This window comes from Oncorhynchus mykiss, chromosome 13 (assembly GCF_013265735.2).
Source record: "Oncorhynchus mykiss isolate Arlee chromosome 13, USDA_OmykA_1.1, whole genome shotgun sequence".
NCBI lineage: Eukaryota > Metazoa > Chordata > Actinopteri > Salmoniformes > Salmonidae > Oncorhynchus > Oncorhynchus mykiss.
The window spans coordinates 22926840-22945040 of NC_048577.1; the positions used below are offsets into that span (position 1 = coordinate 22926840).

The window sequence follows — 18201 nt, forward strand, 5'->3', positions numbered from 1 at the left end:
AGCAGGCGGACATGAGATTGTCAAAGGCTCAAAGAACTCTGTGCAGGGCAGGCCATTGCGAGGCGCTACACTTTGTAACGTAAGATGTTTTAATAATTAACCTGAAGACGTTTGCAGGAAAAAGACGTGACTGAATTCAAGTGGGATCTATTTTTTCCCAATGAATAGATAATTTGGTCAAATGACTCTGGGTTTGTATGCCTCGGGGTTCTACTTACACTGGCGTTACCAGATGGAGCCTAGATAGCACTGCTAATAATGCACATTGACGAGCGCCGCACTTCTTACAAGTATCAAAACCGATACTTCCCCACAACGAAACAACGTACCAAACAAACACCCAACTCCTTACAAAAACACCTCTCTCTCCCTCTCCCCTGTTGCGTTTTTAATCAACCCCAGCTCCCGTCACCAGCGAGCCAGGCCCTACGCGATGGCCGAGGCAATTTGTGACGGTTGTGGTGGCGATGCACGGGCAGAGAAGAAGAAAACAGACCGTGCACTCTTTCACAGGCCCTTACTTTATGGGGATCTCCTATTCAGTTGTGCAAGTCATTCTCAAAGCAGACAGCCACCCCTCTTATCCCCCTAAGCTCCCCTCGGCTAACAATAGGCTGAAAGCGATTCGGTTAAGCCTTTTATCCTCCGTGCACTTTATTTTCTCACTCCCTTGCAACGGCAAACCCTCACCGTTCCCCTGCTATTGGCTCCGAGTGCAGGAGGAGAGGGACGGGAGAGAGGGGAGTGGAGGGAAATAGGGCGACGGTTGGGGTTGGAGGAAGGTTGGGGAGAGAGGGTGGGGGATGGGGGTGGATTTTTGGGGGTGTCCTAATCTGGGCAGTGGGAGTCCCTCCTGACCCTATCCTGGGGTTCAGGAATGAGTAACTTCCATGAAAGCCTCGCTGACACATGATCGCAGCGGCACTGCAGGAGAGAGAGAGAGAGAGAGAGAGGGCCAGTAGCAGAGCAGGAAGCCGCGCCACCATGTGAGTAAGCTCCCTTTCATTTGCTGCCAAAATGTTTCAATGAGTTTGTCTTAAGGTCCAAATGGCTATTTCCCCTCACTCTCTCTCGCTCTCTCTCTTTCCCTCTCTCTCTCCCTTCCCCCCCTCTCTTTCCCTTCTTTAAAAAAAAAAATCAAGGCTGTTGTGGCAGAATGGTGGGTGGGTGGGATGGATACATTTCTACTTTGAGGAAAACTGAGGCAACACTCCACAACTCCACCCCCCCCCCCCCATGAAGAAGTTTAGCCTGTAACAGAATAGACATCAAAAGATTTTTCAACATAATGACTTTCACAGACACACACCCCCCCTTCCCCCGAGGCGCTTTATACATTAATAGAATTACCTGAACTCAATCTGAAAGAATCATTCAAACCTAAACATCCCATTCCGTTTCACAACACAAGCGCCTGCTTCCCAGATAAACTTAATATTTAGCCCAATTGTTTCCCGCATATACGTATCCGTGAAGGCTATTCATGAATGGCTGGACATGGACATGGAGTTGACATGGAATTGACCCCCTGACCCAGGTCAAACGGTGAGAAACGCCAGAGAGAAAACCCCGGAAGGGAATGCTGAGAGAACACTTACACACTACTGTCGGTCATGGACATGGAGTCGTCCGTCATGGTGTCGCTGGAGATCTCGCTGTCGTTGGCACTGGTGGCGGGGGCGAACACATAGCCCGAGTTGACAAAGTAGGGACTGGCCGCGTCTCCGCGTCTGTGTGACCTGCTCAAAACACAACAGCAACTGTCCTTGAAGCCCTTGACACAGTCCTTTTCACACGACATATTCCAGCATTTCTTTACGGAAACCCTCAAACAAGAGTGTCGGTGCCATGCAGAGACTTACATTGGTGAACCTGTATTAGCTGTGTAAATGGAGTTTGTGTTTTTGACTTGTGTACATGTTTTAGCAAGAGTCTTTGCTTTGGAGCTAGAGGAAAAGTTTGAAGTTTGTTTTGAAGTGTTTAGAGTCCGAGTTCCAACAGATTTGAATAATTAGAGTCACTTTCGCAAGACTCTGGGGCCTCAGGAATGTGACAACCGTCTCTGAGGAGCTGTTTTTCTTTCTTTTTTTGATTTTCTCTCTCCCTTTCATGTCCCCTCCCCCATCATGCAGGCAGGGGGGGTGAGGGAGGGAGGGAGGGGGTGAGTGAAGTGAGCAGCTCAGCTGTATGTGAATGGACACTTCCCCTTGCTCTCCTACTATCTCTCTACCCTTTTGTTTGGGCAAGGCCCCTACTCCCGCACTTTTCCACTCTCTGAAGCAGTGTACTCTTTTCTTAGAGTGTTTTTCCCCCCTCCCTCTCACGTCTTCTCTCCTTAAATCCAGGCCCCTCTGTATACCCCCTCCTTCTTCTCCTACAACCGAACCCCCCCTCCCATCCTTCTAAAGTCTCTCTCTCTCCCCCTCTCTCTCTTTCTACTCTCTCCTGCTGTGTTGCATTCCTGTTCCACTAGTGAAGGGGGTGGACAGGGAGGAAGGAGGAGAGACCTTGAGCTTGAGGGGGAGAGAGTGCGCAAAATAAAGAGAGAGAGAGAGAGAGAGAGAGAGAGAGAGAGGGAAGGGGGAAGGAGGGCCTCTTTCTTTATGAGAATGCCTACTGCCCGGGAGGATGACTAAAGCCGTAGGCCCCAGCTCAAGCCTGACCTTTGGAGGTTCGCGCAAAGAGTCAGGTATTTAGCGCAGCTGGGCTCTCGGTTCCCCTCCCCTCTTTTGCCTTTCTTTCATGATTCCCCCGCGTCTGTCTCCCTCCAAAGCACATGCTTAGGCTCTGTCAGAGGGATTCCTCTAAAAGACGAGATAAATGCAGTGGGTAGAAAGGACGAGGAAAAGACACCACAAGCGAAAGGGAGAACGGGGGATGGACATTGCGCCCGGCTATGTTTTTTCACGTTATTTTCGGAGGAGAGTGGCTACGTTTCTGAAAGGGGGGGGAATTGAATCTGAGTGCAGTAGCGAAATTAGTTCCACATGTTTCAGATGGAAATGTGTTGACCTAAACAGTTGGTGAGGGGCAGGGGAAAGAAGAGATGAGAGGGGAAAGGTGGGGAAGAGAGAAGAGGGAAGGGTGGGGGCTATCCCTTTTCTTCAGCGAAACACAAGAATGTGCGGATCACACCAGGAAGCTGAGGAGATGCCCTCATGTCAACAACCCCCGAGTCCCCCCTATCAGTTCCCAACCCAACATGGCCCCCGTCTGAACATCATATCTGCCACAGCAACACTTGTCCCCAAGCCTGATCGCTAGCTGTGGCGTGTCGAGGTATCATGCCATAGGAGCTAATATTCCTGACGGTCAACCCATAACCCACTGCAAAACTCTGGTCAAATTACCTGGCACACCATTTTAGCATGAAAGTTGAATATGAATTAAAGAGGAAAATGCGAGTCATGTAAAACTTGTCGTGAAACTATCTACACTACACTTACACTTTTCCCCTCCTCTCGACAAACATTTCTCCGTCTCTTGCTTCACAGCATTGCTGATTCGTTTAAGAGGACAAATGTGTTTCCTTGAAAACTTCCCCTTTTTCAAAATCACTTTTTGTTCTCTCCTCTCCTATGGGCACCGAAAGGAACAGGACCCCTCTCTAACCACTCTGTGATAATTGTGTCCAGATGTTGTTTTTATTGTATGGACAAACTAGGGGAACAGTTTTTTGGTATGGCTCTCTTTGATGCACACTCATGCATACAAATCCACACTCTCACAATGTTCCTGACTTGGAAGAGTTTGCAGCTGTTGGACAATATGTGGGACGAGATCTTAAAAGAAACTAACCCAAAAATGCTTTGCAGAAACAATGTCTTTGATCTCGGGACCAAAGAGGCCAATATCTCTTCTGGGCATTACTCACTCACTCTCTTGCTCTCTCTCTGTGTGTGTGTGCGTGTGTGTGTGTGTGTGTCTGTGTTACATTCTAGTCTGTAATAATAGGACTACTTAATAATAGGCTGAAAAAAATGTAGAAATATTGCATAACTTCACAATGGAATCACTAGTTTCATGTACTAGCTGCAACAGCCAGCCAGGCAGGCTTAGTGTCTGAATTCATGCCTCTACTGGAGGAGAAATTTCAAAGCACAGGAAACTTGAGCAAGCCAACAAAGGGCTGACTGCAATACACCATTTACTTGACAGGAAAGGCCAGATCCGTTGATGTTTTGCACCCCCTGACTAACAGCAGGGCAGAGAGGAGAAACAGACATGTTTCAAACTTCCATATTTTTTTTCTGTCCATTAAGCATCTTTGATCTCATAATGGAATTTGAGGGGGGAAAAAAAACGTTGTTTTACCATAGCTGGGCAATAACTAGTTCAAATGCATATCTGCTCTTTACAACACGTTAATAACTGAATTATATGTAAGTTATATGCTATTACCTACCAGACAACACGCCCAATAACTAATCAATCCACTAACACTATACACTTAAGTAACCTTAGGATCTCTATTCGACATAAGCCTGTTGATAAACAGTCATAATAAAAACGAACAATTCAATTACTCGATAGACAGTCAACATAATCAATTAAATTAAGGCATTTTCTTACCTGTACCCATTCTCCAGCACTTCCGCCGCAGTCCGAATGGAAGCAGTGGCCCGTAGCGCATTGGCAGATAGTCCAACCACAGAGGCTAACGTTTTCGCCTTCAAGTCACATCTCCACTCCTCTTCCTCAATGAGAGGTGGCAGAAATCCGCACATCAACTTGAGGCTCCCGAGACCATTATGGTTGGCATAAGCCGTGTTCTCGCACCCCGTGTGCACATATTCAAGGTATATGTCGGAAGTTAAAAACATCTGGTACGCATTCTCCTCCATAGTTGACTGAATTTCCGTTTGTGCTTGGTCAAACATCGCAGAGTCTATCTGTTGCTTCTTAATACTATCCCTTATGTAGGTTTTAGTGGCAGGTTTCAACTGCTTGGCAACAATGCTGTTGTTTTCAATGTACCGCTTGAAAATAGCTTTGGCAACTCGCAGCGTTTTGGTATCATTGAGGTCCATTTGCCTAAAACCGTTGCAGGCGAACCAAAAGTCCAAAGTGTCCACGCATTTCTCCCGCTCCAGAAAGGTCCTGAACAGGTGAGCACCGTCTTGGTCACCAAGGAGAAAATGCAACGACTTGGTCCACCGGGCGAGGGGTGAATCCGGCGACGCGCTACCCTCAGGTTCCCCGAGTCCATCCTCGTTCCTCCTCGGCGTGGAGCAGGGAGACGCGACGGTGACAGCTTTAGCCTTATTTTGGGCTCTCATTTTGGCATGTTTACTGGGAGTATGGCATGACGCCTCTCCCTCCTCCCCCGGCACCGGGGGACGGGGAGCATCTTCTCGGAAGCTACTGCTGATATGGTCTGTAAGCGCTCTGCTCATGGCTCCAGCTCCGGTTGCCGTGTGTACCGTTGTGCCTGCTATGAGCTCCACTGTAATCCTCCTCACTCTCTTAAATCCGCGGGGGAGCTTCTCTGCTCCTTTTCACTCTGAAACAGAAAGTGTTGATCTAATCAAAGCCAGATCCAGCTAACTTCAAAGGGAGACATGAAGTAAACAGTCCCTTTCAGATCCCCGCCGGTTTGCAAAGAAAGAAAAATGAAAGGTTTAGTCTCATCAATCTATTTATAATCTAAATGGGGGTTTAGCAACCTATATTTACAGTCTGCATCGATTTGTCACGTCAAACGACCGTTGACAACAACAATCGTTTCACATCGCCAACACTCCTCACCAAGTACGCACCAGAAATATATTTTACGCATATCAAAACGATCACCTGAAACCGCTTTCAATTCAAATGAATTATCAGTCTAAATGTGCTTCCGATGCTGTTACCTGCATTATGCATAAGGATTGCGTTCCCACGAACCACTTGTCCTCATACATCCAGTGTTGCCAGCCATCCAAGACAGTGAAAACACATCCTATGCGCCACAATGGCCTAAGGTTCCTATAATGATGAGGGTAAGAGCCCCCCGTACAATGACCACGATCAACAGTAGTTTATAATTCCTGAAATGATTTGAAGCTAGCCCACTAAATGTCAGTTGACATGTAGGCTACAACACATAATCGCGGCAGCGAGCACTAGGCAACGTGTCTGAACAACGCGACATGATTACCCTGCACAATAAAATATTACTAGGCGACTAGTTTTTTGATTAAGTACTTTACGTCATTTTCAAGTAGAACTGTCAATATTGTGCCAAATTTGCCATAAACCCACGCTACACTAAACTATTTTGCGCAATAAAAACAACGTTACATTGTCACATCTCTACTAGCGCTTAAGTCTGTTTGCAGGATTTGCATAAACAACCAATGTGTCCCAACTACTCAGAAATGAACATCGTGCTATACGAAAAGAAAACAGCTCGCCACATCACATACCATTGTAAAACGAAACCCGAGTCCAGCAGAAAGTGAAGAAAAAGCTATTCCCATTTGCTTTTGCCCCGTCCTCTTTAGTGGTATATATAGATCCAACAAAAAGTTCGATGGAAACAGTGGTAATCCGACGGTGGACTAGATTTACTCCTTGATGCAATAGGAATAGTCTAATGTACCCTGTCCCATTCAACAACTGACCCCAAAGTACGCTGGCACTGCTTCTATGTAGATCAGAGAGGGGGGGTCGACATTTCGAGGAGGCGGGAGAAGGGGGGGACCTTGCCGAATTTACATCCCACTTTTCCCCTTCTTTCAGACTACGGTCGACTACATCAACCAATATTAGTCTCTTCTACAGCCGTCACAATCACGAAAGCATTGATCCCCGGTCTCAGAGTGGCCTTACTTAGCCATTCTACGGTATTTTCTCGCCCACAAACAACAAGTGTAGCCTACATTTCTCAACTTCAAAGCATTGCAGAAACACATCAAAGCGACCAAGAGAGGTGGGGGGGGGGCTTGGTTAAGGTTGCAGAACAGCATTCTTGCAACTTACCATCGATGCACACGAGTCCTTTCCCGTCTGCTCAGAAATGGTTCACACAGAAACAAAGTAACAACCCCAGAAATTATTACAATAACGCAACCAGATTGCTGGTGTTAGTCTACTCCGCTCTGATTTTTATCTCAGAAAGAAGATGAACATAAAATGCAACCCTGAAATGAAAGCTCGTTTCCCCTTCCCCAGGTACTGTTTCAAGCAGTCATAGCAAGCAGCAGATCTCCTCTAGGCTATTTCAAAACGAACCGGCTGACTGTTTAACAGTGGACATCAAAGTAAAGAACCGCCGGCCTGGTCCCGGAAGATACATAAAAAACATCTAAACATCTTTCCGATAACAAAAAAAAAACAACATAGAAGCAAATCAAATTCACTGAATGACATCGCCAGACGCTCGAGTCAATATATAGATCCCAAAACACACGATTGAATAATAGTCGGTGGTATTTAGAAAGCTGTCAGTAGGTTTTCTGGAACGACAAAGTTGTGAGGTTGTAAGGACCTTATCAAAGACTGGCAATCTCGAACCAACTCCCCGAGGCTTTGGAACGTCTGAAGTAAGTGATCTACCGCCCCAATAGCATTATCCCTGCACTCCTTCTGTTGCTACATACACTTTAAAGAGACATGCCTCCTTTCCTAAATATTTGGTATTTTAACCTCCTGGTTTCTGCATGGTAGACAATAATGCAAAATGCATGTAAATTCCTGTAAACCGTTTATGTAAACAAAGTTGCCTGCATTTCACTTGGATTTCTCAAAAGCAAATGTATTCTTTTTTTTTTTTTTTGCCATTAAAATGCCAAAGGAATATAATATAATATATCATATTATATCAAATAATAATCATAATATATCAAATAATCACAAGGTAGTTGTCGAGCAATATATTTCAATATTTTCATTGAGACACTGTGATGATACTGACAAATAATTCAACATATTTTGTTTGTATTAGCATATCTATTCAGGAACCAGCATAACATACATGTAAATTCCCACACACGGAGAATCCATAGCCTACTATGACATTAGCTGAAATTGGCTATGGAAGACAGACAAGACATGCTTCCTGGGCTTTTAATTCAGATGACTTTCACTAATGTCAATGTGAAGGCATCTTAAAGGAAGGGTTAGACAGTGATCCTATCCCATGGTACTTCAAAGACTATATTGTCCCTTTGATGTTGAAGGAAAAAATATAATTATACAAGAAAATTCAGCCACACAACACTTGAATCATGGCGCAGGAGAGGAGAACTAACATACTATTACTCAAATATTACTCGTCCATTGACACTCATTAGTCTGTACAATCATGCATTCTATAGGTTATAGGTTCTATAGTACACCTACTTTGCATACGTTGTGACAGCTGGCCATGTCAGGTCCCAATATAAATATCTATAACCCCTACTTCTCCTATCACAATCACATCTCAACTTGGTCCAGTCACTCCTATACAGAGGAATGTATAGACCTTCTAAAATGTATTTAGTTCCATACCCCACACAGATGCTTGAGGCTAAAGCACTGTAGACGAGGGTCACTTTTTCTATGTTGAGTCAGGATGTAATGTCCAAGCATTTCCATAGCAATTTGTCCTCTGCAGCAGAATTTAATTTCGCATGTGGACATTTTGAATTGAAGCGCTTACCTTTTGGGCCGTCTGCCCCCCACAGTCTGCCCCCCATAGTATTTTCCACCGTTGACACTAAACCTTCAGCTCTGTGCAGGTTTAGTATCTGTGTAAGTTTAGTAGCAAAGTCAGTACAGCCACTGTGTTAATAAAGGAGCTGTACGGAACTGTAGCCTCTAGGGGTGCTCCTGAGCCAATCAGGGTCCTCTAAATGGGTTCCCTAAATGAATAGAATTACAAAAATATTGTCCAGAAATGACCAGAAAGTGTTTCGCCTATCATATTTCCTCAAACCCAACAACAATAGCCACATTGCTTGGTCTGGATGAATGTCATAGGAGGTCATCTACTGCCACTGTTTATGCGAGAGAGAGCTCTGTAAAACAAACAACCCAGGCCCAAAACACACAATGGTTTCCATCACTTCTAAATGGGATGTGCCTACAGTCTTGTCTGGGCGACGGAACGCAAAATGAGGTCGTTGGCAGACACTGTGAAGTGAAAAGCACCAACTCAGTGATCTGGGAGTCTAAATTTAAGTCAATGGGATATTTGAAACATGTAAGCCGCATCGTTATCGGCCAGTGGCTTCTCTCCAGCGGCAGTAATGAAAGGAGGATTGAGATAGAGAGGGGTTTTTCTGAATAGGAGTATATTCTTTAAGTGGGATACTTGACTTGTAGGATAAGATGCTTAACTTCAGTCAAATTAAATTATATGCCATGCCTCTCTGAATAAAGATTGCTGTGGGATTTTCTGCTGACATGGAGAAATTGTCACAAGTTGCATGTAATGAATTTGATGATCGACTGTGTTCCTACGGCATGTACATATAAAGATGAGCAAAAAAAGACTATACAATAAATCATTCCAATACTGAGCTAAATTGTATGCTACTGTACATTTTCTGGGGAAATTATATTGTTTTGTACTCATACAATTGCACAGATAAAGATATTTTGTAAAGTTCATGATGCCATTGACCTTAACAAGGGCCCCAGGATCAGCGGAAGCCTAATAGACCCATACCATCAAATATCCACCACCATATTTTACAGTAGGTATGAGGCCACACATACCAGTGGGTCTGGCTTCGAAAAACGGAAGCAAATGCGGATACTGTACCTCATGCCTACTGTAAAATGTGGTGGTGGATCTTTGATATTATGGGACTATTTGGCTTCCACTGGTCTTGGTGCTCTTGTGAAGTTCAAGAGCATCATAAACTTTACCAAGTACCAGGACATTTAGCACATCACACAAAACCCACAAATAAATGGTTAATTGACCACAATATCAACATTTTGCAATGGTCATCTCAGTCTCTGGATTTGAACCCCATTGAAAACCTGTGGTTTGAATTGAAGAGGGCCGTCCATAAGCTCAGGCGAAGGATATCAAAGATCTGGAAAGATTCTGTATCAAGTAATGGTCTAAGATCCCTCCCCAATGTGTTCTACAATCTCATAAAACATTTTTAGAAAAGGCTAAATGCCGTTATCCTCACAAGGGAAGAGTGCTGGAGTATTGAGAACAGGGGTGCCAATCATTTTGAAACCTACAGTGAATTTGGAAAGTATTCAGACCCTTTGACTTTTTCCACATTTTGTTATGTTACAGCCTTATTCTAAAATTGATTCAATAGTTTGTTTCCCCCCTCATCAACCTACACACAATACCCCATAATGACTGAAATAGGACATTTACATACTGTAAGTATTCAGACCCTTTACTCAGTACTTTGTTGAAGCACCTTTTGCAGCGATTACAGCCTTGAGTCTTCTTGGGGCATGATGCTACAAGATTGGCACACCTGTATTTGGGGAGTTACTCCCATTTTTATCTGCAGATCCTATCAAGCTCTGTCAAGTTGGATGGGGAGCGTGCTGCACAGCTATTTTCAGGTCTCTCCAAAGATGTTCGATCGGGTTCAAGTTCAACTCTGGCTGGGCTACTCAGGGACATTCAGAGACTTGTCCCGAAGCCACTCCTGCATTGTCTTGGCTGTGTGCTTAGGGTCGTTGTCCTGCTGGGAGGTGAACCTTCACACCAGTCTGTGGTCCTGAGCGCTCTGGAGCAGGTTTTCATGAAGTATCGCTTTACTTTGCTCCGTTCATCTTTCCCTCCATCCTGTCTAGTCTCCCAATCCCTGCTGCTGAACAACATCCCCACAGCATGATGCTGCCACCACCATGCTTCACTGTAGGGATGGTGCCAGGTTTCCTCCAGATGTGACGCTTGGCATTCAGGCCAAATAGTTAAATCTTGGTTTCATCAGACCAGAGAATCTTGTTTCTCATGGTCTGGGAGTCCTTTATGTGCCTTTTGGTAAACTGCAATTGGGCTTTCATGTGCCTTTTACTGAGGAGTGGCTTCCGTCTGGCCACTCTACCACAAAGGCCTGATTAGTGGAGTGCTGCAGAGATGTTGTCCTTCTGGAAGGTTCTCCCATCTCCACAGTGGAACTCTGAAGCTCTGACAGAGTGACTATCGGGCTCTTGGTCACCTCCCTGACCAAGGCCCTTCTCCCTTGACTGCTCAGTTTGTTTCAGCGACCAGCTCTAGGATGAGTCTTGGTGGTTCCAAACTTGTTCCATTTAAGAATGATGGAGGCCACTGTTCTTGGGGACCTTCAATGCTGCAGACATTTTTTTGACCCTTTCCCAGATCTGTGCCTCGACACAATCCTGTCAACTGTGGGAGCTTATATAGACAGTTGTGTGCCTTTCCAAATGATGTCCAATTGAATTAACCACAGGTGGACTTCAATAAAGTTGTAGAAACATCTCAAGGATGATCAATGGAAACAGGATTAACCTGAGCTTAATTTCGAGTCTCATAGCAAAAGGTCTGAATACTAATGTAAATAAGGTATTTCTAGTTTTTAAAATGTTAATACCTTTGCAAAAATGTCTAAAAAGCCGTTTTTGATTTGTCATTATGGGGTATTGTGTGTAGATTGATGAGGGAAAATAATAATTTTATCAATTTTAGAATAAGGCTGTTATTTAACAAAATGTGGAAAAAGTCAAAGGGTCTGAATTCTTTCCGAATGCACTGTGTCCTTTTTAAATCTATTTCTCTACGTAATTGTATTAGTATATAATAATATGATTTTCCCATTGTTTTTTGCATACAATATCAAATCAAGCTCAGTATTTGTATTCTTTATTTGATCAAATCTTTTTTCTCATCTTCATGAAGGGTGCCAATAATGTTGGACCTGACTGTAGTTGGCACTACAGACAGAACTTGCTAGAACTGAAAAACCAAGATGCTCAAGCACATTTTGCGAGTATCATTCTTTAGTCTGTTTCTTCTCTCAATATTTCTCAATGGGGGCATTGTTTCTAAAATATCCATTTATTAACTTAAGCATGTGTGAACCAAAATATTGGAATGATTGAACAGAAATAGGACTCGACATACTGCATTGTAGGACCATGTGACCGCACCAGTTGACCACTCAGTGCCCACAGCCCCACACTACTATCTAGCTGTGGCAGCCAAGGAGGGTGCTGTGAAAGGGGCAGTGGCCCTTTTTTTTAATGTTGACCCTACCCTGACCCCTTTGTAGGGGCCCTAACCATTTCACAGGAAGACCCCAATGCTTTAAAAGCACAATACAGGATGAGACCACCACCGTCTTGCTATTAAGCCCCAATAAAACGGGGTGACCCAGGGGCCAATTGAGGCCCCGTGCTACGGTGTCAAATTAAAAGCAACTGCTGCACCACCACAGACTGGAAATAATGCCTCTAATTAGGTGCTGAATTGAACAACATAAGGAAAGTTCTTCACCGGTGTAAATACAGGTGGTACTCAAAATAGGAAATGAGTATTTAGGCCTACAGAAAGAGCTCATACTGTCTGTATGGAAAACAGTAGCTAACAACCAACAGAGGTTTACTAGCACTGGTGAAAGTACTTAACTAAGAGGTTAAGTAAAAAATACTTGAAAGTACTACTTAAGTAGTTGAGTATCTGTACTTTACTTTACTATTCATATTTTTTGACAACTTTTACTCCATTTTCCCGGACACCCAAAAGTACTCGTTACATTTTGAATGCTTAGCAGGACAGGAAAATGGTCCAATTCACACACTTATCAAGAGAACATCCCTGGTCATCCCTACTGCCTCTGATCTGGAAGACTAAACACTCATGCTTTATTTGTAAATTATGTCTGAGTGTTGGCGTGTGCCTCTGGCTATCCATAAATAAGTCAAAACAAGAGAATTGTGCCGTCTGGTTGGCTTAATATTAGGAATAAGAAATTATTTACACTTTTACTTGTACTTTTGATAGTTAAGTATATTTGAGCAATTGCATTTACCATCGAAACTTAAGTAAATTTAAAACCAAATACTTTTAGACTTTTACTCAAGTAGTATTTTTCGGGAAAGGTATCTTTACTTTGAATCAAATATGACAATTGAACACTCTTTCCACCACTGTTTACTATTCAGGCATACTCTAAGGTTGCAAGTGGTACAAGTCAAGCTGTAGACTATATGTTTCTTCGAGCTGCAATAAAATGTGAAAACTTCTTGCCAGGTGTTAACCGACATTGCATGTTCATGAACAGTTACGACAATAAATTGCACAACAATACATTCATGTCATCCTTCTTATTCCTACACCCCATACACCCTAGCCCCAAAAGAACAGACGGAAACAGAGAGAGAGAGAGAGAGGGGGGGGGGGGGGTTGTATCATTATAAATAACCCCGATGTTGCTAGTTTAAAGAGTGTGGCAGTTGGAGGAGTGATAACTCTGGCTGAAGCGTCCCCGTAAACACTAATAAAATGAAGTGTATCAGAAAGGGGCGTGGCCATGGCTTCCCTTTGAACAGGCTCTGTGATGGTTCCCCTCTCAATTAGCTCATTGTCCACTTCAGCTGGGGGGGTTACTCTCTGCTGGCTCCCTTTGAAGTGATTATCCCTTTATCTCGAGCCTGACCGAGGAGTAATATCTGGAGGACAATGGAAAATGAAAGCCCATATGTAGAAGAGCGTGAACGTCTGTTTATATAGGGCCACAAGAGTGAAAAAGAGAAAGAAACACCTAAACTGTTGTTTTTTTTTGGGTGGGGGGGGGGGGGGTGATGTCAACACCTATGGAAGATAAATATGTTATGGCTCGTGCCCGAGTTGACACTTGTGACAGAGTTTTGTGTGTGAAAATTTAAGGAAAGTGAATGGAGGAATAGCAAGTAGGGGCAGGCAGGCAGACAGACAGACAGACAGACAGACAGACATCATGATGGATAGATGGAAAGTGAGAAAGAGGAATAGATGGAAGGAAGAAGTAAAGAGTGAAGGACAGTGAAAGAGAGAAAAAAGAAGAGGGGTTTATCCATAATGACAAAGACGGAAGGAGGGAGAGACTGAAGGAGGAAGAATAGAGAGATGAGGACTCTTGGTGGCAGTCTTTTGGGGTAAAGTGAGGGAGAGTGAAAGAAGAGAAAAAACAGACACGAGTTTCCATCCATAATGACAGATAAACGAAAAGAGAGAAGGAAGGAGGGGGAAGAGATCGAAGAGAGAAGGAGAGAAGTTGTCAGTGGAATCAGATGGCGTTCGAGGCAGCTAGCTCAACGAAGATACAATTAGAGTGTGGCGTTAAGACGGTCTTTGAAGTTGGACATGGTGCATAACACCCTTAACTTTTAGAGAAGCCCGCCATTCATACCCTCCTTAAGGTTTGTTAAGAGGATTCTCTTTCAAGGGCCAATTTGAGAAAATAAACTTTAATTTCCAAATAAGTTGAGAGTGGGCGACATGTGGACATGTGAACAATATCTGGCATGACAGAAAGAAACCTGATGGTGGTTGTATTAAAACTGGTTGTCCTTGTGCAGGTACATACGTGGGTAGGACATGTGGGTGGGTTTTTGGCACCAAAGATAAATAATTGCTTTCTCTCCCACTCTCTTTTTGGGGGTTTTAATCCTGTTCTGCAGTGGCTTAAAAGTTTAATAATGTATAGAAACAATGTCTGATGTTCAGCCTAATCCGTTTGGCCAAGGAAACCTTTGTGTGTGTGCCTACAATATGGCATCCATTTTATCCTCCTCCTCTTTCCTGGTGGGGGTGATGGAATTGAACTGGAGAAAGGTCCATCCTTTTCAGCATTCAGCAGATGCCCCTGGAAAGATCACTGAGATTATTGGCCCGATGCTGATCTACTTTGAATAGCCAAAACTCTCTGATGTGGAGGACCGGGAGCGCCAAGGGAGGCAGACTGGTCTGGTACGGGGTCATCAGAGGCATTCGTTTCCGTTCTCGGTCTCTTTCCTCTCCCTCTCTCCTCTAGCTCTTTATCTCTCTATCTCTCTCATTCTCTTTCTTCTCTCTGTCCATGCAGTCTCACCTGTGTGTCCTTCATGTGTCCTTTTGAAAACATAGAGGTGTCTTTTAGAGCAGGAACTAAAAAAAGTGTGTCCTTTAATCCTGATATACTAAAGAGGGCATATTGTGTGAAAAAAGGGTGTCTGCAAATCCACTGTCCATCTATTACAGCAATATGACCCCTGTTGTATTAATAAGCATGCAGTCCCGGCATGGATGCTGCTACCCACAGGCCTCAGCTCTAGAACAGTACTTGTTGGGTTGCTGGTCACGTAGCGTGGAAAGGTGCTACATGGTTAACTTAAGCGCAAACAAACCAATCAGTGACTCATTTTCTATAACAACCGGACAAATGAGACGGAAACAGCATTTGGGTTCTGCCCGCTCTGCTAAAGTGACAAAGTACCATGTTTAACCACGTCTTGTGCTTCTGAGGCTAAGTCCTGACAGGAAGTCAATGAGGCGATGTCCCTATTGATCAAATGAGTGTCCAATGACGGTTGGCGCCGTGACAAGTGAAACGGACGTCAGTGTGCTGCTAACAGTTTAGCTTCCTCCACTGCCCCTGTCCCCATACCGGGCTCGAACCAGTTACCCTCTTCTTCGCAACACACGTGACCGCCCTCCTGTGACAACGTACCAAATGTTGAGCCATACAAAAAGGATCCAGTTGGACAGCGCCATCGGCTACATTTCAAGCTACGGTACATTCTTAACTCCACTGCACAAGCATTGGTTCTCCACAGACCTGGGTTCAAATATTATTGGAAATCATTTCAGATACTTGATCTGTGCTGGACTGAGCTTGCCTGGTACAAAGTAACCAATAGAATAGTCTCAAAAGTGCAAACCCCACCCATCCTGCCACTCCAGGCGGACGAGCAAACGCACAATGTATTTGAAAGATATCAAATTGTATTTAGACCCAGGTTTTTCGGGTCCAAGAGTAAAAAGAGAGGGAGCTAAAACAATGAGGTTGACCTAATCAAACTCACACCCCGACACCTGTAGAAGTACAATGTTTACAGTTGGCTGTCCTGCGCTGGGAAGTTACCTGGAAGTAACCACATCAAACCTTAACCAGACCACCGAATAGGAGGAGATGTTTATCATATTTACAGTGTCTATACGCAGTGTCGAATGCCCCGGAAAAGTAATTCAAGTCAAGTACACCAGCGTGTAATAGTCATACACCTATCAAATGTCTACACGGGGTTGGTGACTCCTCCGACAAAGTCAAACACACCACTGTGTATTAATCGTAAACCTATTAAATATCTCAGTGACCGTTTTTTTTTTAATACACATACGCCCTATTCCGTTCTTAACTTGGTAATAGGATATACTTAGCCTAAACTTGAACTTACTCCAAACTTAAATCATACCCTTAACTTACCCTATTGCCCTAATCCTTCGGTTTAATTTAGTTTTTTTTTTTTAAAGTTGATTTCCATTTAAACATCTGCTATACTGCATACGGTATATAAATAATTCTGTCCCCACAAGGTTATCGTGTTTTCTAAACAGTAGATACACGTTCGGTGGATCCAGTGGAATTGTGGGAGCTACAGACACAGAAGAGAGGGCCAGAGCAGGCTTCTGTGACCTCGGTCAGGGCCAGCTGCAAATGATTTATCATCTCGTCAGTATCTCTTCTTCTGAGGTAAAAGTCCAAGACGAGAGAGAATATGGGAGCTTTGCTTTGCTTCTGAGACCAGTGTTGTGGGATGTTGCTGCCTTCCCTGCTTTGTGTCAGACTTTTCCACAGGTGTGAATAGGGGGGGGGGGGGGGGGGGGGGGGGGGGGGGGTTCAAAAACAGTGTTTCAAAAACAGTGCGCACAGATAGGCAAGGAACATCAACAAAGGCATTGGTGCGGTGCTTCTCTCTGTGCTTGTAGGACAGGAGATAGGGAAAACATTCCCACAGAGAAAGAGAGAGAGAGAGAGAGAGAGGGTAAAGAAAAGCATGCTGGGAAAACATTCAAATTCCTTTCGTATCGTGCTATTAGATGTGGGGGAAAAAAACTTTTGACGAGGACTGTAAACCTCACGATGATTAGATCCATGCTCTATTGTGGCTACCGTATATATCTCTTGGCAAATAAGGATTTTTGGTACAGAAGTCTGACGATAGTACACCATCTATGTGGTGGCAGAGTAACATAGAATAAAATGGAGAAACAAATGTACATTATGCTTCCTGATTGCTGAGGTCAACAGCGTTCAAAAGGCCGTGTTGCAATAACACTCATGCCGTACTCGTTCTAGTGGCCTCTTTCAACTTGGTAGACCTCCAAGGCAAAGCACAACTAATCACCGTTAGTCCCCAACGGAATTGGGATGTGTCAACAGAGCAGTTTGAAAGGAGTATGCTCCCATGTTTACCCTCCCGCACCTGCGATGGGGTGATAGAGAGAGAACAAAGGAAAATATAGAAATAAGGAGAGAGAGAACAAGGAGAGATTCCGAAAGAGAGAGAGAACAAGGAGAGAGACCGAAAGAGCAAGAGAACAAGGAGAGAGACCGAAAGAGAGAGAGAACAAGGAGAGAGACAGAAAGAGTGAGAGAACAAGGAGAGAGACAGAAAGAGAGAGAGAACAAGGAGAGAGACAGAAAGAGAGAGAGAACAATGAGAGAGACAAAAAGAGAGAGAGAACAAGGAGAGAGACAGAAAGAGAGAGAACAAGGAGAGAGACAGAAAGAGAGAGAGAACAAGGAGAGAGACAGAAAGAGAGAGAACAAGGAGAGATACAGAAAGAGAGAGAGAACAAGGAGAGAGACAGAAAGAGAGAGAGAACAAGGAGAGAGACAGAAAGAGAGAGAGAACAAGGAGAGAGACAGAAAGAGAGAGAGAACAAGGAGAGAGACAGAAAGAGCTAGAGAACAAGGAGAGAGACAGAAAGAGAGAGAGAACAAGGAGAGAGAGAAAGAGAGAGAGAACAAGGAGAGAGACAGAAAGAGAGAGAGAACAAGGAGAGAGACAGAAAGAGAGAGTGGGGGAAATAAAGACAGAGAGCGAGGGAGCGACAGAACAGGAGAGTGAGAACATGGGGATCGTTCCCTCCCCTGCCTTCAGAATCAAATCCGGTGCCATTAAATGTGAGCAAACAGCTCCTCCCCGGTATCATTGCTGAGTTTGTTTTCAAGTGGAAATGAGCTGATGGCTCGGTGGCGATTAGCCCCGCGGCTAACATGAAAGGAGAGGAAAAGACAGCTGCTAATTTCCTCCTCTGACCTT

The 18201-nt window shown here is 44.2% G+C and overlaps 1 protein-coding gene across 4 annotated transcripts in view; it reads right to left on the reverse strand.

The window, feature by feature from the left end:
- Positions 1-18201, reverse strand: part of LOC110485974 (axin-2) — a 77902-nt gene that overhangs the window by 11226 nt on the left and 48475 nt on the right. The window contains exons 1-3 of one of the 4 annotated variants that reach the window (XM_036940639.1): positions 6964-7553; positions 4573-5503; positions 1599-1739 (exon numbers count right to left, since the gene is read on the reverse strand). In XM_036940639.1, the coding sequence (XP_036796534.1) occupies positions 1599-1739; positions 4573-5396 (965 nt within the window). In that variant the 5' untranslated portion in view covers positions 5397-5503; positions 6964-7553. Of the gene's footprint in view, positions 1-1598; positions 1740-4572; positions 5504-5852; positions 6370-6407; positions 6848-6963; positions 7554-18201 lie in introns of those variants that run through there. The other 3 variants (XM_036940637.1, XM_036940641.1, XM_036940640.1) reach the window with 3 other exon arrangements.